Source organism: Crinia signifera, chromosome 1 (assembly GCF_055691185.1).
Source record: "Crinia signifera chromosome 1, ASM5569118v1, whole genome shotgun sequence".
Classification (NCBI taxonomy): domain Eukaryota; kingdom Metazoa; phylum Chordata; class Amphibia; order Anura; family Myobatrachidae; genus Crinia; species Crinia signifera.
This window is the reverse complement of record NC_139217.1, coordinates 246145847-246173252: the sequence shown is the minus strand read 5'-3', so window position 1 is coordinate 246173252 and position 27406 is coordinate 246145847. Positions and strand designations below refer to the sequence as shown.

At 43.6% G+C, this 27406-nt stretch overlaps 2 protein-coding genes across 3 annotated transcripts in view; both read left to right on the top strand.

Annotated features, from left to right (window-relative positions):
- LOC146072519 (glyoxylate reductase/hydroxypyruvate reductase-like) overlaps positions 1–1608 on the top strand; it is a 28150-nt gene extending 26542 nt beyond the window's left edge. The window contains exon 9 of the mRNA XM_083179743.1: positions 1117–1608. Coding sequence (XP_083035869.1) covers positions 1117–1241 — 125 coding nt within the window. The 3' untranslated portion in view covers positions 1242–1608. The remainder of the gene's footprint in view (positions 1–1116) is intronic.
- A 2967-nt stretch (positions 1609–4575) lies between these two features.
- On the top strand, positions 4576–19838 carry GRHPR (glyoxylate and hydroxypyruvate reductase). Of its 2 annotated transcripts, none has more exons than XM_083179734.1 (9): positions 4576–6321; positions 8296–8448; positions 9016–9088; positions 9214–9330; positions 12638–12726; positions 14193–14297; positions 14431–14566; positions 16460–16590; positions 18471–19838. In XM_083179734.1, exons 2-9 carry the CDS (start codon positions 8370–8372, stop codon positions 18590–18592), a joined length of 852 nt encoding a protein of 283 aa, XP_083035860.1. In that variant the 5' UTR covers positions 4576–6321; positions 8296–8369; the 3' UTR covers positions 18593–19838. The 2 variants fall into 2 exon arrangements, with proteins under 2 accessions (XP_083035860.1, XP_083035856.1); XM_083179730.1 differs by having other exon boundaries at positions 4577–6321; positions 8318–8448.
- The last annotated feature ends 7568 nt before the right edge of the window (positions 19839–27406 follow it).

Sequence of the window (27406 nt, the reverse complement as noted above, 5' to 3'; positions counted from 1 at the left end):
GTGCGCACAGCTTAGAGGGAACACTGGTCATATGACAGGAGCACAGGTGCATTAATTACTCAGTGACACGTTTTAAAAGATCCACAGGTGGAACTAATTATTTCACTTGATTCTGTGAGGAGACCTGCACAGAATGCACTGTGTGGGGTCCTGAGGACCGACTTTGAGAACATCTCATCTGCAGGATTCTCCCAGAAACAAGTAAACTATGTAAATAGGGTCCATCCTTGAAACACCCTCATAGTGAAGTGTTTAGCCAGTCTAGCAATCATACAGGGATAACAGTGACCTAAATATATTAGGATATTCCTCTTTGATAGACATTATCTGCTTCAGTATCTGCAAGAGAACAGTAAGGCTGGGTACACAGTGCAGTGTAGAGATCCTCAGTGTGAACACACATGTACAATGCAGGGCAATACTTATACCCCTTTTACACCAAAATCCCTGGTTGGACTCTCGTCTTTGAACACAGGAGTTTCCAGGGTTGGACCCAGCTTCATACCCCATTTACACAGCACTGTGTCCCAGGTCGGACCCAGGTCTGTGCCGTTTACACTGAACCTGGGTCAGCCCTGCTTTTCCCTATGGATGACATTAAAAATGTCCATTTTAGGACAATGATTTAAAATAAAAATTAAAATACATGACTAGTTAGCATTGAAGAATGTTGGTTTGATTATTTTGTAGAATATTTTTCAAAAAGTTTTATTCAGTGCCCTTCCCCTGCAGCAGCAGACCGAATGTCCCATGAGCTCCCCCCAACCCCCCCCCCCCCCCCCCAAAAAAAATAATAATAATAACATAAATGATACTGCATCCAATTATGATTTCTGTGTGCACTGCTCGTATCCTTCCTGGCTGCTGTCTTTTGCCACTGCAGTGCACTAAAGAAACGCATCCAGCACTTCAAGGATGTCCCAACCTGGGTTGGGACCATTTACACCGCCCATGACCCAGGTCCAACCAGTGTTGACCCCTTTTACACCAAAGCTGACCTGGGTCCAACCTGGGTTTTTCCTTGGTGTAAAAGAGGTATTACTTTTCTAGTGCAAATGGTTTGGTTGTTATTACTTCTTCAGTTACTTTGTCTGACTCTGTATCTTTGTTTTCCAGTCATTCTTCCTCACATTGCTAGCGCTACTGTTGAAACTCGCAATGCTATGGCTGCTCTTGCAGCAAATAATCTGTTGGCAGGATTGAAAGGACAGCCGATGCCCAAAGAAGTGCCACTAAGCTAGTATGATGATCAACAGAGGGCTCTGCGTCCACTAAATCCAGCAGCAGAAATCTGCAAAGTGAAATAAACAAATGATATTTGTTTATGTTGGCTTTATATGATAAACCAATATGTAACCATGTTGTCATCGGTTGTACCACCCTATGTTATGTTATGTAAAAGGTTATAATTTTGATATGAGTTGTGAATTTGCTGATCAGTGCAACATGACTTAATGAATGTTTCCTAAAAAGCATATTTTTCTCTTTTCTAATACTTGATTGTTTAGCTTAGGGAACCTGTGTGCCTTCTGATTTAATTGTATAGACTATTATTTACATGAAGTGGTTCACCCAATTGCTTATTAAAAGCAACAAAAATGTATGAAATGATTGATGCCATTTTATTTTGTTAAGGGTCCAATCACAGGGCTGCTTCCAAGTTCTAAGCATATACAAGTTTCAAACTGGCCTACCAGCAATTATATATATATATATATATATATATATATATATATCACAGATAACTCCCAACTTTTCCCTGGTGGAGATTGGGACCTACACTGGGACTCCCAGCGTGGCCTTTGAAAGGGGGCGTGGCCTCACGGCACGGCCGTGCCCCGTTTTCTGCTGCTCTGCGGCGCTGAGTAGATGTTGTGCGCATGCACACAGTGTCTATTCTTGTCAGGCTGGGGGGACTCCCAACTGCCGCCCCTACCGCGGGACAATGGTGGCCCCAGGCGGGACGCGGGAACCTCCTCGAAAACCGGGACGTTCCCGCACTAAGCGGGACAGTTGGGAGGTATGTGTGTGTGTGTATATATATATATATATATATATATATATATATATATATATATATATATATATATATATATTTGTATCCATATCCAAGTAGTGACGAATTAAGTCCTCAGACAAACCAGCACCAGATTTCAATTGCAAGTAAAAGCTTTATAATCCATATTCATAAGCCAGAGTCCCAGCATCACATGGCAAAAACAGTTTTCAAGAACACCCTCAGGTATACATTACGTATCTGGCTTCATTGGCCAATAAAGCCGGATACGTAATGTATACCTGAGGGTGTTCTTGAAAACTGTTTTTGCCATGTGATGCTGGGACTCTGGCTTATGACTATGGATTATACAGCTTTTACTTGCAATTGAAATCTGGTGCTGGTTTGTCTGAGGACTTGATTCGTCACTACTTGGATATGGATACATTATATATTTTGCATGGGATCCGCACTCACATCCAGATAATGTCCACAAAGAAGGGGGTGCTCCACTAAAGAATATAACTTCCAAATACAAGTAGATAGTTCCAGTGTAGGTCACCAGAGAGGACAATCACCACCAATAGCAGGTACAAATCTTTTTATCTGACAGAAGTCAGCATGGGATGTCAACGTTTAGACCCGGAGGGCCGTTTTCAAGACAGAGGTCAGCATTGCAGTGTGTCACCAAGAGAAAGCCAGGAGCAGCTCCTCTATATGTACAGTTGGAAAATGTCAGCCTGTGCATGTTTCCAGATCTCCTTCAGAATCACATGGCATAGTTATATACACATGTGAAGCTTTTAAAATGTGTTAGTCAATAATTAACACACCTGTTCTCTAGCTAGATGATCTGAGAAACATGTATGAAGAATGGATTTGAGAAACACTGATACTCCTTTCGGACATGCTCCAAAATCCAGAGTTTTTGCACAGGAACATGCATCAACCTGGGACTTTTGTTGACCTGGATTTTTACCGTGGTCTTTCTTCCCGGGATGGTGACCCGTGTTAAGTGTGAATGATGCCACCTGGTAATTTGCTCTCTGGCCACTTGAAAATAGATTTAATTGGCTAGAAAGGGCCACCTGATGCCTGCTGATAATATCACCAGTGGCAGCTGGAGAGGGACAGACGCTACACATTAGAGCAGGCCTGGCCAACCTGTGGCTCTCCAGATGTTGTCAAACTACAAATCCCATCATGCCTTGCCACAGTTTTGCTATAAGGGAGTGTTAAAACTGGGACAAGGCATGATGGGATTTGTAGTTTCACAACATCTGGAGAGCCACAGGTTGGCCTGTCCTGCATTAGAGGAACACAGTGCAGAGAAGTGTGCTAGTGCCAGACCCCCTGTGCCATAGAAGAGCTTTGTTTACAAGATACATGTAAAGACTTTAACACATGTTTTACTTCTTTACAAAAATCTTTTATTTTGGGGGGTATTCAATGTTTCCCATTATTTCCAATCCTCGGAAATTACAGGATTTGAATATTCAATCCCGACCATTTTTGCATGCAAAATGTCTGGGATGCACGGCTGCAGCTCTTTGAAAAGCCGAATCTGAATTGGCAAAAATATCCAGTAAACATTCAAATTGCATCTGTTTCAGCGGAAAAAGACGTTGATTCGCAGATCCACGTCTTCCAATGTCCGGATTGTTTTGGGAAGCAATGAAAAATAATGAATATATGGAATTCTATCTAATATCCATGAAAACGACCGCTTACTCCTCCTTGGAATGAAAAGTGTTTGAAAAAGAAGGAAAATTGGTAGGATATTTTTAGTGGTATATGATGTTATTGTATTCTAAACATGGAATATAAATTATTTACAATTGCAAACCACACCAAGTCCATTATTAGGCTGTCCCCTCCTTTGCATGACCTCAATAGTGTGTGCCTGCAAACTATCAACTTATGATGCCACTGCCTTAAAAACTGGAAAAACAGCTATAGGTCTGAAAGGTGCCAACCTGGAAATTTTCCAGGTCGGTGGGGTAGTGTAAAAAGGGGTCTCGTTCAAAAAACCCAGGATTTTGCAGAGGAGAAATTCTCGGTTCTGGGCAGGAAATTCCCAGATCGTATGTCTGAAAGGGGTATGAATCTGCATATTACTTTACTCTGTCTGTTCCAGCCAATAAGCAATTGTTTCTGAGTACCCAATAAGAAGACTCCACTCCATGCTCTTCCTCTGCCAGTCCTGGAAATTTCAAGCGATGTCACTACAGCGGGCGCTATGTGTGCAAGCGACATCACTACTGCATGTGTTATGTGTGTTAGGGTAGTCAGTACTGTGGGCCTTATTTTGGTTCATTCTTTCTGACAAAATCCTTCTTAGATGGGCAAAACCATGTGCACTGCAGGTGGGGCAGATGTAACATGTGCAGAGAGAATTAGATTTGGGTGGGGTTTTACTTCAAAGTGAGATCTATATTGCAGTGTAAAAATAAAGCAGTCAGTATTTTCCCTGCACAGAAACAAAATTACTCACCCAAATCTAATTCTCTCTGCACATGTTACATCTGCCCCCCTGCAGTGCACATGGTTTTGTCCATCTAAGAAGGATTTTGTCAGAAAGAATGAACCAAAATAAGGCCCTGTGTGTGTGATATGTGTGTGAGCACCGGCACTACTTTATGTGTTATGTGTTTAAGCAACATTACTAATGTGGACGTTATGTGTGTAAGCGATGTCACTACTGTGGGCATTATGTGTGCATACAATGTCACTACTACATTTGTTATGTGTGTAAACGGCGTCCGGCGGGTGTTATGTATGCAAGCGGCATCACTACGGCAGGCGTTGTGTATGTAAGCAATGCTACTACTGCGGCCATTATGTCCACAAGCGACCTAACTACTGCGGCATTATGTGTATAAGGGATGTCACTACTGCGGCACTATGTGTATAAGGGATGTCACTACTGTGGCACTATGTGTATAAGGGATGTCACTACTGCGGGCATTATGTGTATAAGCAACAATACTATAGCCGGTTAATTTTGCAGCTTTATGTGAGGATAAAATGCTGCCCGCACAGCCGTCCCCCTGCCCTCCCTCGCTGAGTTCCCCTACACAGCTATGAATGGATGTTTAGCATAAACATCCATTCACAGCCTTAGGAGTGGGGGAGAAATCATTTGATGGTTGGCAACCATCGAATGCTTTCTACAGCGCTCGCAGGTGTAAGACACCTCTCTGTGTCTTACATTTGCGGTCGCCCTGTGCAGGAAGCGGGCAGGCAGCTGACATCAACTGCCCGCCCCCTACACCGTCATCATGGGTGCATTTACATGGGAATAACCAGCGGTTTCATGGGAACGCACATGGGTGTGACCCCTCGCCACAGCCCCACACCCCCATCCACACTGCTAGGTGCGAACGGAATGGCGAACTAGCAGTTGACCGTGCCCGTGTGCACTAAGCATCTTCACATCCGCATAAATGCGCATACGCAGATGCTCAGCATAGGCAATGTCTCTTCCCTATTTGGAAAGTTTGGTACATGCTGTCACCATTTTGTGCAAAACATCTGTTAAGATGCCAATAAAAGGACATTTAGGAAGAGAGAATACGTGTTTGGTGAATTTATGCATATACTCTTATTTGTATATTTATTTATTAACAGTTTCTTATATAGTGCATACATATTCCGCAGTGCTTTACAGAGGATATTTGAACATTCACATCAGTCCCTGCCCCAGTGGAGCTTACAATCTATATTCCCTACCACATGTACATGCACACACATTAATTCTAGGGTTAAGTTTGTTGGAAACCAATTGACCTACCAGTATATTTTTGGAATGTGGGAGGAAACAGGAGTACCCGGAGGAAACCCACGCAAGTACGGGGAAAATATACAAACTCCGCACAGTTAGGGCCATGGCGGGAATCGAATACAAAACAATTAGTTGGTCCTCCACAATGAAAATAAACCATTCCAAATAGTACACATTCATTATATGTTTATCATAGTACTAATGTACACATCATCTCTTCAACAATACAGATTATCATTATAAATAAAGAGAAAATAGCCTGACTGCGCTTACAATTTGCATTATTTGTTGTATAACACCATGAGGAACACCAGATGGCGCTGTCGTCTCATCTTTATTCCATGTCAGACATGGAAGCAATAATAAACCATTGACCTACAAGGATCATTACCTCCTCCGTGCTGCTGCTGCTCCTCCTCCTCCTGGTTCTCTCTCTTCCTTCTCCCTGCATTGCAATGAAAGCAGCAAAGACGGCAATGAGGGTGTTTGTGAGTAGACGGCTCCCACCAGAGGGGCAGAGAATCTTATCCCAAGCTGGAAAGTAAGTTTTCTTTTCATCATAGGACTTATGCATTGTCCTTCATGTAGTTTGTTTATTATGTTGTGTGTTATGATTATTGTATGGTTTTCCAATATCTAGCAGGCTGTATGTAAGTGCAGCATTTAATTTATTTGACCCTCTAAGTGTCCCTCAACTATGTGACAAGTTCCTGTTTGCAATGAGTGGAGCGCAGCGTTTGCCTGTGACCTAAAGTAAGTGCACATTTACTGTACACGTTGTACAGCTTGGTAAGCTGCATGTACAGTTGTGCCTCCATTTATATAAAGCTCACCTGGAAGGAACCCTCTGTGTGCTCAGCAAGGTATGTCCATAGGCTCAAGTGGTCTACTCTTATTCACTGGACATGCTGGTACTGCAATGCATTACTCACATGGAATTCTCATTCAAAATATACATTGAGTTTTATACCTTATTTTGAAATTACAATGTGGGAACATAGAGCAAAAACCATGCAGATCTCTGCCCAACATATGTCAGTGCTTTGCATATACATGTAGTAACTACAACAGCCTGGGCCGGATATAGAACCTAATGGGCATGGAGCTGAAAATGGTAAAAAGCCTCTGAGAAGTGGAGGTAGATGAGGCCTGCGCCATGTAAGCCCCAATGCAGGGTTGCCGATTATTAATTGTGCCTCTCCAATACCCACTGCGATCTCTCCATTGCTGCATTCCCTATAGGTCTCTATATTCTGGACATTAACCCTTGCAGCTTCTGCTATATCAGAATGGCCGGTGCTTAGTAGGTAAAGCATTGACCTTTAGGCTTTGCTGCTGCCATACAGTATAATTAACATTATTCCAAATTCTTGTCTGTGCTATTGGAACAAATACTTTGCAACCTAGGGCCTGTGTTTTATAAAACTCTATTTTGGCAATAACTGCCACTTTAGAAGGGATTGTTCCTTTTTTGTTTATACATTTCTGATATTTGTTAGTGCAGTTTATAACCCTGCTCATGTTCTATAAAGTATAATGATTAATCTTGCGTAAGTTATGCCCATTGTGCATTTACTAATAGGGAAAGGGAGCTACAGACCGTCAAAAGATGAGATCAATTCTTAGCATTAAAAAAAAAATTAGGTGTATCTGTATTTTTCATGTAAATGAGCAATTTTCAAATAGGATTTGCTTATAAAGTGATCTCCGTGTAATGGTGTGTACAAACGGTAAGCTATGGCTTCCGATGTTGCCCATATAGTGAACATCGGAAGCCATATCGCATGCTGTTCGCATGCTTTTTTAGGGCTTGCGAGCCCGATGCGCGATCCCGTGTGAGCGAAAATCGGCAGTGAAATAGAGAGGGCAGCCAAGACTATATAGTGCAGATCTGCACTATATAGTCTAAATTGTGCCCCTCTAGCATGCCATGCGATCTGATCGCATCGGGACTCGCATAGCACGGCATATCGCCCCCGTGTGTACACACCATAAGTTTCATCATGGATCTTATAAATAAATTAAAATGTATAAACCATCCATGAGATTCAGTATGGGCTCCATTTATGAAGAAGACATCACCCCTGTGGTTATGACATCCATGCAGTATTTAGCAAATTGAATTTATAGATGGCATTCTAGTCTTTGTTGAGTTCCTATCAGGTTGCATTACTACAGTATGTGCCTGCACAGATAGCCATCAGCTCCGCAGAGGATGGGACACCCCAGGACCTTGCTGGGCAGGTAAATTAATCATGAATTCTGTCAGCATATTAGTATCATTTTGATTCTGGTATGGATCAGACATGGGGAACCTTGGCGCTCCAGCAGTTCCTGAAGTACACATCTCAGCATGCCCTGCTACAGTTTTACTATTTGGCCATGCTAAAACTGTTGCAGGGCATGCTGGGATGTGTAGTTCAACAACAGCTGTAGAGCCAAGGTTCACATCCCTGGCATAGATTGTTTTCTAGCTCCCCTTGTTGTGAACTGTGTATGTTAATCCTAGATGTAGCATTGATATGTTTCCTCTGTAGCTTATCTGTCCAGCAGTGGGATTCCGATGACCCGATACCTAGAGCGGAACTGATGAAAGGGGTGACTGGAGCACATGGTTTGCTCTGTCTCTTGTCAGACAAGATAGACCAAGAGCTGCTGGACACAGCTGGTAAGCAACATTTGCTCTGTTTGTGTAACAATGTGTGTTTTGGGCTGATGTAAATCTAACATTAATCACAGTACACTGTTATTTTATTTATTCATCTTCTGTACTCCAACTTAGGGGGGTATTCAATGTTAGTCATGCTCCCGCAGCCATCTCCCGATGGGGGAGATGGCTGCAGGGCCCTATTCAATGCTGTCTTCCCCGACAGCATTGAACAGGGGTTCTCGGCAGAACGAGCCCAACATCACACATCAGAACGTTCTGCCGAGAAAAGCTGGAAATAGGCGAGCTCCCGGCCAGAGCTTGTCTATTTCCGTCCTCATCTCACGGCCACACCCCTTTCTCGGCGCCCGGGACATTGAATCCCGACCGCCGAGCTCAAGTCGAGCAAAGCGAGAACGGGACAGGGTCACGGCTGTGGAGCTTGCTCGACAGCCGTACCCCTGGCATTGAATACAGCCGTACCCCTGACATTGAATACCCCCCTTATAGTCTATAGATTTCTAGCTAGGCACAGTGACTGACTGGTTTTAAATCCACATTTTAGTATTCTATCATTCTGATTTCCAGGGCCAGACCTGAAGGTTATTAGTACGCTCTCAGTAGGTTTTGACCACCTAGCAATTGATGAAATAAAAAAGCGGTATGTATATGTGCAAACAATTGTTTCTTTATTGAGATTACTGTCTATACCAGCTTATGATTAAATTTTCACTTCTGTGCGCCCTGTAACTGAAATAAATGGTATTTGTATTCTATCTTGTGCAGTAAAATCAGGGTAGGCTACACACCGGATGTCCTTACGGAGGCCACAGCAGAACTGGGTGTCGCCTTACTTTTAGCCACCAGCCGCCGACTCCCAGAAGCTGTACAAGAAGTTAAAAGGTAAGTGACTGATAGGGAAAATCATGGGACTGTCTGAAATGCCACCTACAGTATTTTCCCAACATCGCTTTTGGATCGGTGATCTTCACAATAATACAATTGTAAAGTAATAGTGGGATTCCAAGATTTAAGGCAGTGATGGCTAACCTTGACACTCCAGTTGTTGTTGAACTACACATCCCAGCATGCTCTGATACAGTTTTACTATTTGGCATTGCTAAAACTGATGCAGGGCGTGTAGTTCAACAACAGCTGGAGTGTCAAGGTTAGCCATCACTGATTTAAGAGTTGTACACACGGTGCCGGACTGAATCCTAAGGGAAACACACTAGATTTGGACTATATAGTACAGATCTGTACTATATAGTCTTGCCTGCAGTCTATTTTTCTATTCAATTTCAATGCTGCAGGGCTGCGCATTGGGATCAAAATCATATATGCATTCTATTTTATTTTTCCTTTCACTTCAATTTTACTTATAAGCAAAATCGAATAGAAAAATAGACCACATCGAACTGTGAGTACACGGGCATTACAGTATCACAAAAATGACCAAACACACAATATACACATACAGATGGAGCGATTCTCTTCTTGGCAGGGGATGGCAATGGCAACGCCAGCTGCCATCCCCCGCCATCTGTAATCTGTATCTGCGAAAGGGGACGTGCGCGCATGAGATGCGCGTGCGTCACCTTTCGCACGGTTCCCCCGGGTCCCCGCCGGCTTGTCGGCGGTCACCCGGGGTCCCCACTGCCTCCCTCACCCCCCCCCCCCCCTAACCGCTTCAGGGAGACGGACAGGGTTCCCGTCGCCCCCGGAAACTGAGACGCACGCGCGTCTCAGTCAGATGAGAGCCGGGCTGCTGGCGGAGCAAGAGGGAGCCCGGCTCCATTTGTAAAAAGAAGGGCATAAATAATATGTTTGTGTGTGAATGGGATCTAAATCTGTTGGACTTTTCACTTTCTCTGGGACTTACTGTTAGGGGGAAATTTACTAAGATGGGAGTTCTATTTCACATGGGATGTTGCTATTTATTTAGCACCTTCTAGAAGATAATATATAGCTTCTGATTGGTTGCCTATAGCAACATCCCATGTGAAATAGAACTCCCATCTTAGTAAATTTCCCCCTTAGGCCAGTATTCAATGAGTTCTTTCACTATGTGCAGTGAATCCTGTTTAGGATTCGCTGCACATTCGCAGGGTTCCGGAGGGCTGCAGCCTTCACTGCCAGCCCTCCCTCTCCCCCTATTCAATGCCTCAGGGGCTCACTGCCCCTGACGGCAATTTTTAACACACACGCACACACCCCCCGAATGCCACTGGGGGGGAGCAGAAGGCAGGAGGATGGAAGCCTCCGTGCCTGCGCTGGACTCTGTGGAGGGCTGGCGGGGATGCAGGCAGCAGAAGTCCGGGAGGGGAGGCGGTGGAGGGAGTGCTGCGCTGGTCCCGCTCCATGCATATGGGGGTATGAAAAGGTTGGGAGGACGCGTTCCGCTGCGCTCGCCACACTTCGGGGTGGCGTGGCTAGTGGGGGGGGGGGGGGAGGGGTGCCTAAATCCCATTGTATGTCATACAAGTGTATACTACATTAAATGACATCGCACCCTATATTATAGTGAATAAATTACATAGGAAACTCGCAGATTCACCGCAGAGAGTGAAAACAGCCCGATTCGCCGGAAAAAAAAAACACGTGAATCTGGAGCATTGAATACTGCCCTTATTAAAAAATGGAAAAGAAAGGTATTGAGTAGTGCTGGGTTTCACTGAACGAATCACAATTATAAAATTTAACAATTTATTGTGTATACAAATACATACTGTACATGCTAAAATATCAAACATGACATAAAAAAAAAAGAATTTTTTTTTTTAATTAATTGTGCATGAATTTAAAAAAGGTCAAGGTTGCAACCTATTAATCCTGCATGATTGAGGGAAAAGGAGAATTGCTCCGCAATGAATCTAGTCTCCAAAGAGACCTTTAGAATCTCCAATCGCTTATTGGTGAGAAAAGTTCATCACATAAACTTGGGGTGTGAAGTGTAAAAGAGTTCTGGAATAATACCCAGCTTAATGAATAGGTTACCCTGATCAGTCAATGTGCAGTCCGTCTGAGATGGTCCACAGTATGCAAATGGCACTTCGCTGGCAGAAAGTGGAGACCGCAGGGTCCTGTACTGTTGGTGGAATGCTGGTCCAGAACTGAGATGAAGAGATGGCTCAACGTGTTTCGGCACCCAAATGGCACCTTCCTCAGGAGCAGTGTGTTTTTTTTTTTTTTGCTTTGCTTATCTTAGAGGGCTCCCACAATTCCCTCCAGACCAACAGCTAAAGACAGCGCTTACTGATACGTAACCCCCCCCCCATTTTTCTCCAATACTGCCCTTAGTGTTTTATAGCGAATATAGCAAACTAAGCTATATAACTAGTAAGCTATAATTCTCAGGGGGGTATTCAATGTCGGGGGTACGGCTGTCGAGCAAGCTCGACAGTTGTGCCCCTGTCCCGTTCTCGCTTTCGTCGACGTGAGCTCAGCGGTCGGGATTCAATGTCCCGGCCGCCGAGCGGCAAGAAGGGGGCGTGGCCGCGAGTTGAGGACGGAAATAGACGAGTTCCGGCAGGGAGCTCGCCTATTTCCGGCTTTTCTCTGCAGAACGAGCCCGACAGCTTGTGATGTCGGGCTCGTTCTGCGGAGAACCCCTGTTCAATGCTGTCGGGGAAGACAGCATTGAATAGGGCCCCGCAGCCATCTCCCCCATCGGGAGATGGCTGCGGCAGCACGACACGGATTGAATACCCCCATTAGGGTGGAATTCAGCTAGCCCAGATATTTCTTTTGGGTGCAAAAAAATAAAAAAAACAGGAAAAAAATTATATTTTTGGGTGAAAACAAAAAGAATCACAGACCAATGTGTTTGTTCTAAGCCGCAATTTATTTGTGGTGCTGAGGTTCCAATAACAAACATACCCAAAAGGGCTGATTGAATAGCCCCGGGAGGTAATTACTGCAGCTAATATTACATAGTACTTAAAAGTACTTCTGGCCCTCTATACTCTCTGCAGTGGGTTGCATACACACTTTAATAGTCCTCATTTTTAGACCTAATCCAACTGTGATGTACTTTTGTATTGCTTGTCATTAGTATCTTACCAGTAAATGCATTTAATTGTATATTTTTCACATAAATCAATAAAGAGATTTGAATTTTTTTTATTCAAATCCGTATAATATTGGAGCCATATATCTTAATTAGATTATGGAAATGTAATTTATTTATAGATTTGCATTTGCTTTGTAGTGGAGGATGGAAGGCCTGGACACCAATGTGGATGTGTGGTTATGGACTGTCTAACAGCACCGTAGGAATTATTGGTTTAGGCAGAATAGGTAAATATCTCTAATTAATTTGTGTCCTCTATCTCTACAACAAAATATTTCCAAAAGCAATGTTTTCCTTTCTTCCTTAGTTATATCTATTCAGATGGTTGTGTGTTATTTGTTTAAGCTAATTTACATTTTCCTCTGTCAGTCCCCACACTCAATACTGTGTAATAACAAAATCATTAAATCCTCTCCCAGTCCTGGCACTAGAGTCTGGGCTGGATTCCACTATAACAGGAAAATGCACCCTAAATGTATATTTGGGGCTGGGGCATTCTATTGGGAACAGAGGGCGTTGCTAAGTGTAACTTCCAGTTTATCACAGTATGCAGGTGTGTGTGTGTTTTTGTTTGTTTGTTTTTGCTTATAGCAGTGGTCCTAAAGACACACTTAGGGCTGTTTCACACGCTCCGGCTCCTGCCGAGCGGCTAAACCCTGCACGGCCAAAAGCCGTGCCGCACACAGTAGTTAATAATGGACACGATTGTGTCCATTCACACGGGACGGCCACGGCATGGCCACCCGGTTGCAGCTGGATTCCACCACTGGAAAGGACGGCTGCCGGGCTGTGGTCATCCCCACCATTCTAAACTTGTGTGAGGTACGGCTTCCTGGCCGTGCAGGGTTTCGCGGCCCGGCAGGAACCGGAGCGTGTGAAATAGCCCTAACAGTCCAGGTTTTATGGCTATCCCTGCTTAGTCATAGATGGTATAATCAAGCTGACTGAGGTACAATTGAAGTCACCTGTGCGTAGCCTGGATAGCCATAAAACGTGGACTGTTGGTGTGCCTTGAGGGCCACTAGTTTATAGGACTGTGAATTAAAATGACAGGGTTAATGCACAGGGAATATGGTCATTAGGTCGACATGCAGTGTCCATGTTGACTGTGTTGAAATGTGGGTAAAAAAAACAGTGAAAAACCCCATGTCGCTCTAATGGTGTCAACCATTCTCTTGTAGACCTAATGATCCATACCCATGCACAGAACACAGACCAAATTCAACTGGTTTAATGTCATACCGAATTGTAGAATGAGGAAAATACTGACTATTATTCTCATCTCTTCAAAAGTATTAAGTGCAAGCAATCAGTAATTCTATATGCCATTCTGTTTCATATTGGGTTGTGTCATTATTAATACTATGTTCTTTATTGTCAAAGAAGTAAGGAAATATGTCAGTAAAGCATTTATTGTATGAATATATGAATGTTTATGAAGCGTAAGACAATTGATTGGCTCAATCCTTCTTTTGTTTCTAGAACTTCTCCAGCATATTGCAGTGTGGGAGAGGCAACCAGTGTCTCATTTATTACTATGTAATTTCTGCTGCATAACTTCTGTGTCATTGCTGTTTCAAATATCAGACACATGGTTTACACAAAGCAGGACAAGGACTGTTTCTTTTTCTGTTTATGTAAGGCCCTTCATTGGAAAAAGCACACTCGATAAATGTATTTTTATTTTCCTCAGGTCTGGCTATTGCCCAACGCCTTAAACCTTTTGGTGTGACAAAGTTCTTATATACAGGACGTCAGCCCAGGCCCGAGCGTGCTTCCGAGGTTAATGCTGAATATGGTACTGCTATGCAAATGTATTTTGTCCTCCATATGTGGAATTAGGATTCATCAACTACTCATCACCATTTACTCATCATCATTTATTATCGCAATATTGATGAATAACTAGTTACTTGCCTTTTTTCTTTTAGTGTCATGCGAAAAACTAACAGAGGATTCTGATTTTGTTATTGTATCTTGCTCTCTAACGCCTGAGACTGAAGGGCTTTGCAACAAGAATTTCTTTAGCAGAATGAAGAAAACCTCTGTTTTCATTAACATTAGCCGGTAAGCGGATACTTTGAAAGTGTTTGGCTTGGCTACAGCTACATAGCAAACATAAAAATGTGTATCATAATTTGATTGGCTGCAGCTCCCATCCAATCCGGTGCTCTATAGACTATTCTTCTAACTATCCATCCATTTGCACTAACCATTCTGACCTCTCCTTTTGCATATGACTGACAACCTCACTGAATAGCTGCTTGGATTGAATATAATCTTTACAGTAAACTGCTTCTTTAGCATGTCAAATGAAAAAGAGGGTAATTCAGCACCGATCGGACGGGGTCGAATTTGGCCCCTTTCCGATGATGGGGGGGGGGGGGGGGCGCTATGCGCATGTGCGTATTTGAGCATGTGCGGATTTGCTAGCGGCTGACATCTCATGACGCCAGTGTCTGCCCCCACTTCGGTGGACACCGAAGGAAAAAAGCCAGTTAAGACTGATCATCAAATGATTTCTCTCCCCTTCGGACACATGTGAGGTGAAGTGTTTGTGTACATCCCCTCGCATGTTACTGAGGTAATTCGGTGGCGGAGGGAGGGTGGATGTTCAGGCGGGCAGCGTTTCAGGGCTCGCTAAGTAGCGAATGAACGCTGCTTAGTGGGCCACGCTGAATCAGGCCCAAAGTTTTCAAAATGCTAATTAAAATCGGATTTTAGTTAATTATTACGATATGTTTGTTACCTAATTTATCCATTTAGGAGCTAGAGAGAATTTTGTGTTCTCACTTGTGCACATACATGCATACAAGCCAAAGGGCCAAACAGCCTCTAGGGAGGTCATTGGCTGCAGCCCCTAGAAGCAGAGTATGGCTGGTGTAATAGCAGGGGAGTACCGGCCGTTGGGAAGTCATCTCTGCTGTTGTGGTCCAGACTGGCAGTCTCAGGGGGAGAAAACACCTCTTCCTAGGACTGTCTGTCTATGAGGGGTTTAGCATTGGGAAGCCATTGTCACTGCAGGTAGTCTATTTTAGTGTGGGAGCTGCAACCCACATGGGGAGATCTGTGGCAACTATTATAACATTTGAGTTCTACGAGCTGTTCAACCATTAAGTGTAGTCTACTGGACTAGTAGGTGTATTGTGTATAGTTTATTACATAGAGATTGTAAAATTGCTGGAATAAGTTAAACCGATGATGTGCTCTTACCATATCTATATGCTAGTAATGATTAATAAACTTATTTACAACTGTATGGAACATCCAATGTTTGATACAGAATTCTAGTAATAAAAATCACTGCCCTAAGTTTGTATTGAAATACGATATGTTAGTAGTAGAGTTTAACGTCAGACCTAAAAGGCTTCACTTACAGTACATCTCACAGCCCCATATCATGCGCTCCATTCCATTTGCCTGGAAATGCTATTTATGCTCCTATTACTACCGAAAACGTGCCCCAGTCATGTCAATGTGCTTGAAAACAATGCAGGAGCTGTGCAGCCTATTACTGCTGTACACAGCCCCTTACTTCTTTACTGATGGCTCAGCCCTCTAAATTGGACCTTCACTTCCTCCGCAGCAAGAAAGCAGAGTCACACGTCCTTAACTTGCACATTATTTCATCCTCCCCATGTTTAGATGTCCTGTGTGTGTGTGTGTGTGTGTGTGTGTGTGTGTGTCTTGCCTCTTCTTTGTCTATGCTCACTTAAAATGTAATCTAGTGCCAACACACCAAACCGTATCCAAGCTGCTTTTATGCAAAGCAGCATTATGTCCTGTGTCTCCATACTTGACAATAAATTAATTCAGAAATATCTATATTTGCTTATTAGATGAAGTAGAAATGTTACATGTTTTTGCTTTGTAAATAGTCTGCTTAAACCACTGTTTTCATGTAAGTGCAAGGTGTTCCTGTGACTGCATAGGGTACCCTGACCATTTCATGTTTTTCAGGGGCTCTGCGGTGAACCAAGAAGACCTGTACCAGGCTCTGACCACTGGGCAGATTGCAGCTGCTGGTTTAGATGTAACTACTCCTGAACCACTGCCAACAAGTCACCCGTTACTCTGCCTGAAGAATTGTGGTGTGTATTTTTACAGCTTTTTAATCATATAAGTGAAATATAATTATTTTCATTGTGTGTTTTCAAAGTGATAAAAAATGTGACGTCATGGAGGATGTCCTATTGCCCATAATCGATAATCACGGGTAATAGGCTCAGGGAGGTGATCGAATTAGCTCGATAAGCCTTTTTGTGCTGGGGCTTATCAGGGATTTGTTTTGCCTGCCTCTTCATCAGGCGATCCAGTCAGGTAGCCCGATTTTAAAGAAAATTTGTCAAAACATCGTAAAAAATAGCAAGAACTTCCATTTTTACCATGGCTAATTGGATCGGGTTGGGATTGTTTGGTCTACAGTATGTTGGTTGACACGGGTCTAGGTCGACACAAGCATTAGGTCAACATGCGGGTTTCCCCAATTTTTTTACCCGCATGTCGACACAGTCGACATGGACACCATTTGAAGTGCACCGCATCGCTTTCAATGCTTTGGGCGCACTATTTTATTCTTCCACCATGCCCTAGTGGATGGTAGGGCATGAAAAGCCACCTATCGGCTCGAAAAACAGTGAGAAACCCTATGTCTACCTTTTGACTGTCGACCTAGACCCTTGATGGCTAACCTTGACACCAGCTGTTGTTGAACTACACATCCCAGCATGCTCTGCATCAGATTTAGCATGGCCAAATAGCAAAACTAAAGCAAAGAATGCTGGGATGTGTAGTTCAACAACAGCTGGAGTGTCAAGGTTAGCCATCAAGGACCTAGACCCGTGTCGACCAACATACTGTAGACCAAATGACCGTATCTCATTGGATCCGCCTGTGTATGTGAAGTCTGATTTATGTATAATGGACACATTGGTATAGGGGAGATCGGTGTGGTACACACCCCCTCGCATCCGACTGAAGGGGAGAGAGATCATTTTATGGTCTAAACTGAATTCTATTTCCTTCGGTGTCCACTGAAGAGGGGGCGGGTGCTGGCATTCCCGCTGGAGCGAATGGCTTTGGTGAGTGGTAAACTCGTTGAAGATATTCGCTCCCAGGGTCTGCACATGTGCAAATACACGGGTGCCCGGAATCCCCCACCATTGGAGCAGGGTCAAAATTCTGATTCCGTTCTGATTTACTATTAAATTAGGACCTTACTGTGCGGTCACATGTACCAGCTCCTTGGCAATGGTATGGGGATTATCGTTTGCATAGTGTGTACAAGTTGCCAATATTATAACTTAAGCTATCTGATGTAAAGTATTTAATACATTTTGGGAATACATTTTCATATATTAGTTCACAGCAGCACATATTATTTCAGGAGATGAAAGGAAGTATTGACTTGTCCACTCATCATTTTGTAAGGCAGGGCTGGGAATAGGAGAATAGAGATACAAGGCAGCCAAAGAACAGTCATTAGATCGCAGAAAGAGCAGGTTGCTCAATAGATCAGAGTAATCAAAGGAAACAAAGGCCCTTATTCTGGTTCACTCGCAAGGGCATATTCCTTCTCAAATGATCAAAACCATGTGCACTGCAGGTGGGCCAGATGCAACATGTGCAGATCGAATTAGATTTGGGTGGAATTTTACTTCAAAGTGAGATCTACAGAATATTGCAGTGTAAAAATAAAGCAGTCAGTATTTTCCCTGCACGGAAACAAAAGAACTCGCCCAAATCTAAATCTCTCTGCACATTTTACATCTGCCCCACCTGTAGTGCACATAGTTCTGTCCATTTGAGAAGGAATTTGCCTTTGCGAGTGAACCAGAATAATGGCCAATGTGTAAGGATTAAATTGTGTTTTGTTTAGATTACATATAAAAGCATGTCTCCTTGCATGTATGGATGTGTGTGATGCTGCCAAAGAAACAGCTGGAAACATTGCTTCTTTATTTTCTTGCAGTTATCTTACCACATATTGGAAGTGCCACCTACAGCACAAGGAACACCATGTCTGTGATTGCAGTAAATAATCTACTGAAAGGCCTAGTGGGGGAGGAGATGCCCAGCGAACTTAAACTCTGAAGAGATGACCTGGATCCCAAGAATATGCATGTACTCTTATACCCTTTTAGAGCGACGAAAAATCTGGGTCAGCGGCGGGTCAGACACGGATCTGCGGCGGTATCCATTTACACGGGTCCTCTACCCAGGTCCTGACCTGGGTAGAACAGGGTCAGGACCCGTGTAAATGGTGCCGCTGCGGGTGCCTTAACCCGCAGCGGCACCATTTACACGGGTCTGTGCATGGCGTTCAGCGCTGTCCCCTCTGCTGCGGGAGCGGCTGCTGGTGGGGGGTGGAGAAGCTGTCAGGATGTTGAGGGGGATACGAAGGAGATGCTGGCCGCGGCTGCTGCTGTTACTTGTAACTCCCCCCTGCAGGGTCCCTGCAGTGAATGGGTTGTCAGTGGTGGTGGGCCCTGCGGGGGATGGGAACTAGTAGTTCCCATCCCCCTCAGAGACTCCGCCACTGACAGCCCATTCGCTGCAGGGATGCTGCGGCTGCAGGGGGGTAGTTACAGCAGCAGCCCCGGCCATCTCCTCTGTATCCCCCATCAGCATCCTGGTAGGTATATATATATATATATCCCACTACACTGCTTTGCCCGGGGGCCCCTAATGCTTTTAGCATGGCCCTGCCCCTTGGCAACGACCAGGGTCCGACCCGGGTTTTTGGTGTAAAAGGGGTATAACCCAGGATTTGTAGCTCTGTTTAAATGTGCAAAAACATTAATACCCCTTTCACACTTGCAAAAATATCCCGGGATTTTGCACATGAACGCGCATCATCCCGGGATTTAGTGCAGTGTGAAAGGGTCTTGGACGAATATCCCGTGTTCAGCATTCCAGGATCTCTAACCAGGTCCTGACCTGGGTAGAACCCGGAATCGACACGGATGCGGTCAGTGTAAACGGGTATTCCGGGTCAGCGTGACTCAGATCCCGTTCACTGCAGTGAAAATGCGCCGCTGGGAGGTGCTGACACCTCCCAGCGCCGCCCTGGCCAAGCCTCCAGATGACTTGCCCGACTTCATTCCGGGTCGGGTGGATAGTTTGAAATGGTACATTCCCAGGTAGTGTCTCGGGTTCCACCTAGGAACACAGTCCCGGGTATGACCCGGGACTGCGAATGTGAAAGGGGTATAAATGCACCCCTACCCCCATATCTCCAGTAATATATTTATAGAGTACATTTAGAAATTTATGACTAAAACAGCGCGACGTTAACTGGAAACATAGTTTTGTGACTATAAAAATTATCTTGGTGCAACTGTTTCTGTGATTTTATTTTAATTGAAGAGTATTTAATGCCAGCGTATTCAGAAGTGATTTAAAATTTGGTACAGACACCGCAAGCAACTAGACTTTGTTGTGTCAAACAGGCAAAAATGTAAGAGAACTGCCCATGCACTTATAATCTGTAGATAAAGAGAAGTATGATGCAGGGTGGGGAAATGTCATGGATTGTATCCAAAGGGGATTGTAGCCTGATCCAAAGGGCAAAAATACTGTCTGTACTGTACTGTCTGTACTGTCATACAGTAAGGTAATATGAGGATACAGGAAATAAATGTAACTTTTTATTGTTTAATCTCTGCAGCATGCAGTAAATGGGTAGTGTAGCCTAATAAGCTTCCTATAATAATGAATTTTTAGGGAAGGTTTAAATTCAAGTACAAGGTGGGGTATCGGAGTAGCTGCAGCCTGGTATACATCCTGCAACCAAGAATTACAACATGTAGTCAGGTTGGTAGTTGCACACCTGACGATGTGCAATATAAATGGAGAGATGTATATTGATGTAGTTTTGTTAATGGCTTTATTTGTTAATTCTTAAGAGTACAGACATCCAGTATAGTGCCTAATTCTTATTTGTAAGCAAACCTGATGGTTTATGTACATATACAATGTTTGAGGGTCTGTGCAGGTCTGCAAAGAAAAACACATGGTGCAGATGCACAATCCATGGCCCTTATTCTGGTTGGTGCGGCCGGAGCCGCATATGCGGCTCCGACCGTGCAGGCGAATCCCCGCCTTCCATACGGATCGCCACCTGCCGTCCGTACGCGGATATGTGGCGATCCGCATGAAATTGGACGGGGATACGCCTCCTCCATGGTGGGAGCAGCCCCTGCATTCGATGGTCGCCGAACATCGAATGCAGGGCCGCACGCTCCACCAGGTCCCGCAACACAAGACCACACGGACACTTGTCCGTGTGAAATCTTGTATGGGGGCGGGCAGCTGACATCCGGCGATGTCAGATGCCCGCCCCGTACCCACGCGTCACGGCCTCATTACCATGCATACGCCCCGCGTTTCCATGGGAACGCCCATGAAACGCGGGGCGTATGCATAGGGTAATGAGGAGAAGTAGCCCCTCACGCCCCTCTACGCCCCCTGTGCGGCGTATAGAGAATCCTTGCGGCGAAATCGCCTGCACATGCGCAGAGTGACCTCTGCACATGCGCAGAAGATAAACATCGGCGGCCCGTATGCAAGCGGGAAAAACCGCATCGATCAGAATAAGGGCCCATATTATTAATCAATAATAGAGGTTTTTGGTATATTTATTGGCCAAGAAATATTTGCCCACCAACCAGCTTCACGGTGACCTCATTTCTTGTGGGTCCCTAATACCAAGTTTGAATCTGGGGCGCTGAACCCCAAAAAGGTTGGCATAGGCCAGTCACCCCAGGGCAGCACACAAGTGAAAAACTAAGCTAAAAGTGTATTAATAAGAAAGAAGCAGAAGCTAGCGGTTAAACAGTGTAGTGCTAGAAAGTATAATATATTAGTGGAAAATAAATGTTAGGGTGTGCCACCCCAAAAGCAACTCAGCCACACTGACCCAAGGGGAGCTGCGCCCCAAATCCATCCCCAAGACTAGCAATTAATGTCAATTTTAGGTCTTACCTACATTGTGCCTCCAGTTTGCAGTCTGTGGCTACCAGGGACCAAGCTGGTAGAATAATATTGAACTCAGGTGGGCGGGGTGCTACTCTAAGTTGAAGGAGTCCCAACCTTCAGGCGTACACAATATTAGCTTATGGTGGGGGGATTCAAACTTAGTATTAGAGACCCACCAGAAATGAGGTCACCATGAAGCTGGTTGGTGGGCAAATATTTCTTGGCCAATTAATATACCAAGAACCTCTATTATTGGTTGATAATATGGAGTGTGCATCTGCACCATGTATTTTTCTTTGCAGAACTACAAGTCCCAGCATGATGGCACCTCATGTATATAGGGTGTGCATTCTAAGATTCCCCCCCCCCCCCCCCTCCCCCATAAGTGTCTGTGCAGGTGCAAGATCCGTCCTGCACATGTGCAGAATGGGTCTTGCAAAGTTCCTCTCAGCCATGTCGGCTGCTGCATAACTGACATATTGCGGCACAGGTGTGTGCGTCCTCAGGCGCAACATGCAGATCCTTGCTAATGCTAACTGGAGGAGTCTATCTCCTGTTGCATTACAATTTTTATGACACAGAATTGCACACATGGCTCCCTTGCGGCTGTGCAATTTCTACCAATCCTGATTCAAGCCTTAATGATTTAAAGGGCAGCGGTGGTAGAATGTTTGGTTAGGTAACATAGTTCACAATAGATTGTAGGGGTAAAAGTCTGTTTATGGGAAGATCATTAAGATGAGAACTTTGATAGTCAATGTGATTGCATGCACTAATTAGATGGTGTAAAGGTGCCCATACACTAGTAAGATTTATCTTCAGATCTGGCTGGTTGGAACAAAAACATGGTTATGTATGAGTGACAGTTTGTCAGTTTTCCAAGCAAATGGTCAACTGTCATTTGCTCTCATCCATAACCATGTTTTTGTTCCAACCAGCCAGATCTGCAGATAAATCTGCATGTGTATGGCCACCTTAAGATGTGGAGAGGGTAGAGCTATTAGTTGTCATCCACGTACACCTAATATTAAAGACTGAAGTAACTTATTAATAAGGATTAATTGTTAATAAGCATGTGCTTAGTGAAATAAAATATTGGAGGTGTTTTGTTCTAACCAGTATACAAAGCACTTCTTTTGGAGTGTTAAATAGCAATAGTAATCAAAATGTTCACAACTTGTCTGACTTTCAGAAAGTTACAGTATCTATGTGTGCCATGGGTGAGAGGATGGGTAATGCTTGGAGAGAATGCGGTTGGAGCCTGGTCTTCTTGCTGATGCAAAATTAAGATGTGGGACTTCTGAAGCAAGACATGTAAACATTGAGGAAGAAGTCAGTGCTGGATGAAGATGACAACAAGGCTGTGCTCGGTAGACGTGTCAAGCCATTAAGAGAAGACAATACAATACAGTAGTTTGAAAGTATACGGAGAATATGGATCATCAATTGCGATCTTGAACCCCTTCAAGATTATAATAAATGTAAAATGAGGAATCTAGGCAATAATTGTAAATGGAAACTGATCTATTGCTATAGACATGGGTCATAGGGACCTGAAATTGGATAGCAATTAAAATGTTCTAATCAACATAGGAGTAATATTTGGGCAGTGCCAAGGGCTAGGATCTATATTTATAATACTAGGGTACTAAAGAGCAAAGTGTGAAAACATAGATATTCAAGGATTGAGAAACAGAAGCAAAATTCTTCTTTTCAGGAGGGATCCATGTGTCTTTTGCTTAGGGTGTGTACACACTTGGCGTATATCCGCACAACATATAGGGAAGTGTGTATGCACAATTATGGGTTCCCATGCAATATCTTCTGGTTGACCATGCTGCACAGCTGATTGGAAGATATCTCAGTGCAGGGTAAAAGTACGAAATGAGGAATTGTTCCTTCTGTTGATTACATCATTCTGGTGTGTCCTGCTGATGTCACCCCATAGCCCAGGTAAACATTGTTCTTATATGTAGTCTGCCTTAGAAGCAACAGTAGTGTTCGAGAGGAACCATTTAATCAGTAGCTGTCACCCAGTAGATCAGATGTGTTCATCAGGATTCTGTTACGGTTTAAGCCTTACTGCAATAAATTCACAGTATTTCAAACTTGACCGTGAGATGCCTGCAATAATTACTGCGCTTACTTAACCCTTTTGAGTGCCAAAAGAATTTGTCACAAGAGGTGTGAAAATTGCCAAGCAACCATTTTTATTCACCAAGCTCCATTGGGGCAGGGACTATATGTGTGCGCTATACAAGAAACTGGCCTGTAATGTTTACCTTTAGGTAGGAAATCTTTTTTTACACATTTTTATTTGAATTTATAGAACAAATGTGAGCAATGCTGGCATTTTTAACAGATATTTTGCACATCTATTTATATAACCTGTTTTTTAAACTATTATCAGAGTAAAAATCATACTTGATAGATGGATGAAAATTATGTCTCAATTCAAAGTAACTTGACTGATGCTGAACTAGTTTTGTGGCTGAATAATCCTTTTTAATTATAATTATTTCATTTATCCTACCTTGGTATTACCATAAAGTGTGTAGAAACCTAAAGCGTTAGTTGGATGTGTAATCAATCATATCCTAGGCACACAAGCAGTCTGCAATACCATGTGCTGCTGGGGTTAAGTAAGTCAGTCTTACAAGATAAACATTTGCCCATGAACTCTGTGTGGTAGAAACTTAAGTGTGTGCCAAACAGCTGAAGCCAGAAATATCAGGTGGTGGCTATCATTCGCAAATGTGCAGTAGCACAGCTGTAGGAAAAAAGGAGGAAGTAATGTGACGGTGTGCACGAACGATTTAAGAGTGCCCTAGCACCTAGAGCAGGCATGTCCAACCTGTGGCCGTCCAGCTGCTGTGAAACTACACATCCCAACATGCCTTGCCATAGTTTTAGCATTTCCTAATTGCAAAAACTTTGTCAAGGCATGATGGGTGGCTTCACGACAGCAGGAGGGCCATAGTTTGGACAGGACATGCCTGACCTAGAGTCTACTTTCTTCTTTTCAGTCGCCTTGTCTGATTGCTCAGCCATCTAAAAGGAGCCTGAACAAGCGTTACTTAAGACTCCTCATATATGATCTGCTCCTCCTCTGGTCTAGTGTTAAGGGTTTTGGCAGGAGATTTTGACTAGTTAATCTAGAAGGCTATACAAAATCTCCTAGCATTTCTCATGCTTAGATACAAATGTTAAGTCAGTATCTGCCAGCATAAGGTGCCCATACACTGTACAATTACTGGGTGTGGTGAGATCCCGTCACATCTCATCACACAGCTCAAAAAGTATGTGCTGCACATACATGTTGTACTAGATTTCATCTCATGCGAACTAGTCCAAATTGTATACAATAATTGTACCATGTATGGGCACCTATAGATAGACTGTTCAGGCAAAGCAATTTTGACCAGATCATAGACTATCATAAGTCAGATAAAACTTCCAGTGCATGTAGTCAAAATTACCCATTACCCCAAATCTCACCATGTGTATATGGCTTTAGAGAGGCACAGAGAGGAGCCCTTTGTGTGCCTGGAGGCAAATACTTCCATTGCTTGTTTGCTGCACTAGAGTAATTGGATTTTCATTTAGAGGGATGTTGCACATGTATTTGGTGGGCTTTGCCAAACCTTGCATATAATTATATTACTGGGCATTTTAGATTAAAGACCATATACAATCCTACCCATTATAAACGGGTGTGGGTTGTTAGGTCTACACCAACTAGGTCGACCAGCATTGGGTTGACACCACTAAGTCGACAGACTGCAAGGTGGACATTGGTCTAGGTAGACAGGACATTAGGTCGACGGGGTTTATGTTTTTTACCCAAATGTCAACATGGACACAGTTTGAAGTGCACCGCATCCCCTCGCATTGCTCACCATGCCCTAGTGGATGGTAAGGCATGAAATACCACATGTGGGCTCAAAAAACAGTGAAAAACCCCATGTCAACCTAATGACCTGTCAACCTAGACCAATGTCGACTTAAACCCATGTTGACCTAGTGGTGTCAACCCAATGCTTGTCGACCTAGTTTGTGTAGACCTAATAAGCTACAATACTTAGTACAACCTAGTATTCATTTAAAGGACAGTATGGTATTGTATTTATTTATGTCACAGCAGCGCTTTTCCCACAGTCTCCATAGGATGTAGTTAATTACCTGGCAGTCACAAAACTAAGATTATGGAAATACCAGATCAGTCTCAATTTTTTACTCTTGCAGTGCTGCTGTTCCCATTCTGACCGGTGAAATGGTGACTAATAGGCCCTGAACACAGGCCGATATGCAGGAATTTTCTGAGCGATTTTAGGGTCCTGTTGGAGAAAGTGCGCTATATAAATTAAACTTACTTACATTAATGGGTAGCCCCGCAGGTCTCAGTCTTCCTCCGCTTAATAACCTGCACGCAGGTTATTAACCGGTTGGGGAAAGTGTTCTCAATGGTGAATAATGACCCTGACACCTCGCTCAGCACACAGCACTGAGAGAGGAGAGCGTTCTGGGGAAAGCAGCATTGTTCAAAACGCTCTCCGTCAGTATGCGTGTAGGGTCCTTATGGAGACAAAGATGAACTTTAAGCTCCTTAAAAATATAATACCAGAAAAGATCCATTGATATAATATGGGAGATTTACAAGGCATTTAATCTATCTGAAGCCAGTATCTGTTCTTTTCCCATTTAAATTAGGTACACACCTGAAAAAAAGGAATGAGCCGACACACTATTCTCAGAGGTGAGCGGTGTGTCAGGTACGGTGGGGGCGGGATGCAGCTGACAGCCGCGGTCATCAGAGGAGGTGACCGGCAGGATGTGGCTGTAAGAGCTTACACACTGCTCTGAGTTAAGCAGTGTGTTAGCTCTTCCAGACACATTCTGCCCCTGCCTCTCAGCACGATAAAGGGCGTAAGATGCATTAACAAGTGAATAACCGGCAGGGCGCATCACCCTGCAAAAAAACACTTTGAACATAGGTTCTAGAAACTGTGTGCCGTGGCACCATGGGGTGTCTCAGGACACTTGCAGAGGTGCCTTGGGTTGGTGGATTAGGATCAATTCATATTATTTATGGGCAATGTAACAGGCAAAACCAGTACTGGTGGCTGCCAATCATAATGGGTGCCTTGAAAACATTGTCATGCTCTAGGGTGCAATCAAAAAAGTTTGGGAATAGCTGACCTAGAGGGAACACTAGGTATTTCAGAATGCTACAGTCAAGTGCCTAAGGCAGTGATAGCTAACCATGACACTCCAGCGGTTGTTGAACTATACATCCCAGCATGCCCTGCATCAGATTTACTATTTGGCCATGCTAAAACTGATGCAGGGCATGCTGGGATGAGACGGAGGAAGATTCAGTGGAAATTTGAGGAATAATTACTTCACAGAAAGAGTAGTAGATAAGTGGAATAGCCTCCCATCAGAGGTGGTAGACGCAAATACAGTAGAGCCATTTAAACACGCTTGGGATAGGCATATTGATATCCTTACAAAAAAATAAGGCTCAAATATGGCTTGAGGTAACATGTTTAAAAAAGGGGCAGACTAGATGGGCCAAATGGTTTTTATCTGCCATCAAATTCAATGTTTCAATATGTAGTTCAACAGCTGGAGTGTCAAGGATAGCCATCACTGGCCTAAGGGCTCAATGTTCACAGGTGTTGAAAAAAAAAAAAAAAGTACAGTATGGTAATCTATGATAGGTAAAAACCTGCACTAAGTATTGCATGTTTTGTCCGTGAACAATATTCATACATGTTTAATAATGGAAACAATAACACCTAATGATAGCTTAAGGCTGAACAAATGCTCACTTGGAAGTTTTAGAAAAGTGATTGTTAAATAAAAGTGAAAAAAAATTACTATAGCATTAGCAATACACATAGGCTGCACAACAGTAACCAGAAG